The sequence below is a fragment of the Anser anser genome, assembly GCF_964211835.1.
Source record: "Anser anser genome assembly, chromosome: 29".
NCBI lineage: Eukaryota > Metazoa > Chordata > Aves > Anseriformes > Anatidae > Anser > Anser anser.
The window spans coordinates 282,285-284,100 of record NC_139750.1 but is presented as its reverse complement, the minus strand read 5'-3'; the positions used below and the strand labels follow the sequence as shown (position 1 = coordinate 284,100).

Here is a 1,816-nt window from a genome sequence, read left to right as displayed (position 1 = left end):
TGGGTTCCCACCTGCCATCGTGCTTTGTGCTCTTCTGGGCTCATGGAGATGGGCTGTTGTTGAGCTGGGGGCTCTCCTGTGCTGGGCCTGGGAGCAGCCAGGGCAGGGCATGAACTGAATTACTCATCCTGCCACCGCTTCCCTGGGCCTTCCTTTTGCGTGCAGATGCACTTCTTATCAAACAGCCTAACACAATCCAGAAGGATCATAAACCTCCAGAGGCATCTACTTGTGGAGGTCACATACATATGGAGGTGGTATTACATAAGATATGACAGCAGAGAACTTATATTGCTCTTCAGAAATGCATCACGATTAGGGGAAAAGCTGTGCTGTTGCACGGGCCATGGCTTCCTTCAGGGCCAGCATCACGGCCTTGTTTCTAAGACTGTAGATGAATGGGTTTAAGAATGGGTACAGGACAGTGTTCAGCAAAGCTACAATGCTGTTGGTCTCCAAAGAAACATGTCCTGAGGGATGTGCGTAGAGAGCAATGCAGCTTCCATAGGCAATGGCCAAGGTGGTGAGATGGGAAGAACATGTAGCAAAAGCTTTTTTCCTCCCAGAGGCCGCTGGCATTTGTAGAATACAGAAAAAGATGCTTGTGTAAGATGCCAGAGTTAAACACAAGGAAGACAGCACGATAAACAATAAGAAAACGGAGTCTGTTTTCCAAAGCAGGCTGTTGTCAGAGCAGGAAAGTTGGAATAAGGGGGTGTTGTCACAAAAAAAATGCTCAATCTTGTTCAAACCACAGAAAGTGAGCTTTGAGAGCAGCACCAGGCGGTAACTCAAGAACATGAAGCCCGTGACCCAAACAGCAGCAACCAGGTGGATGCAGAGCTGATGCTTCATGATGGCAGCATAGCGCAAAGGCTGGCAGATGGCAACGTAACGGTCAAAGGACATGACAACAAGGAGAGCAAACTCTGCAGCACCCAGGGCAAAATAGAAAGAGGACTGGGCAAAGCAGCCACCTACTGAGATTGTTCTCCTGCCAGAGCTCAGAATCACCAACAGTTTGGTGCTTGTGGAGGACGTAAACCAGATTTCCAGGAATGCCAGATTGCCAATGAAAAAGTACATGGGGGTTTGCAGGCGGTTATCCACACACACCAGGAAAATGATGGCTGCGTTCCCCATCACCGTTGTCAGGTACATGAGTAGGAGGAGCAGGCAGAGAAATAGCTGTAGCCTTTGATCAAGCCCTGAGAAGCCTGAGAGGATGAATTCAGAAATGACAGTTCCATTGCCTGTTCCCATGCCCAATTTCCATTTATCCTGCTGAGGCAGGAACATGGCAAAACCAAGTAAAATAATTTCATGGTCTGGACAGAAGGCTATCTCCTTCCTTCTCTCTTTCCTTGCTTGCAGGCTTCCTGTACAACACACACACAGATTCCTTTGGACATTCCTCACACCCTGGCTTTTCTGTTTCACATATCTGGTAGAGTCCTCAGAGAAGTTCTCGTCTTCTTTCCACCTTTGTCCATCAGCCACAAATGATTCTTGCTACAAAAACACAAGGCTGAGAATGGATTGTTACTCTATTGTACTCCATTCCTGGGAAATTCCACTCAGAACAATTGCAAACATCCATCTTACCAATGTTTCAAAAGGAAATCTCATCTCCTGTACAAATATTTTCTATTATGTAGATTCTAAACAATCAGTTCAAAAATATACATTGAAGGTTATTTTCTCTCCTCTTCAGTACTTGCCTTTTTGGACTAGCAACATCTGGGGATCCCTTGCTTAATTTCCAAATAAGAAAATTTCAAGTACATCTTTTGTAATGCCCTGATTACTTCTATGT

The 1,816-nt window shown here is 45.8% G+C and overlaps 1 protein-coding gene across 1 annotated transcript; it reads right to left on the bottom strand.

The window, feature by feature from the left end:
* Window positions 1-260: 260 nt before the first annotated feature.
* On the bottom strand, window positions 261-1,477 carry LOC310887836 (olfactory receptor 6E1-like). Its single transcript, XM_083814014.1, has one exon. It carries the CDS (start codon window positions 1,297-1,299, stop codon window positions 316-318), a length of 984 nt encoding a protein of 327 aa, XP_083670140.1. The 5' UTR covers window positions 1,300-1,477; the 3' UTR covers window positions 261-315.
* Window positions 1,478-1,816: the final 339 nt, after the last annotated feature.

Bases quoted from the DNA above. Each gene is read 5' to 3' on its own strand.
- LOC310887836 (XM_083814014.1), bottom strand. From the start codon at position 1,299: ATGTTCCTGCCTCAGCAGGATAAATGGAAATTGGGCATGGGAACAGGC.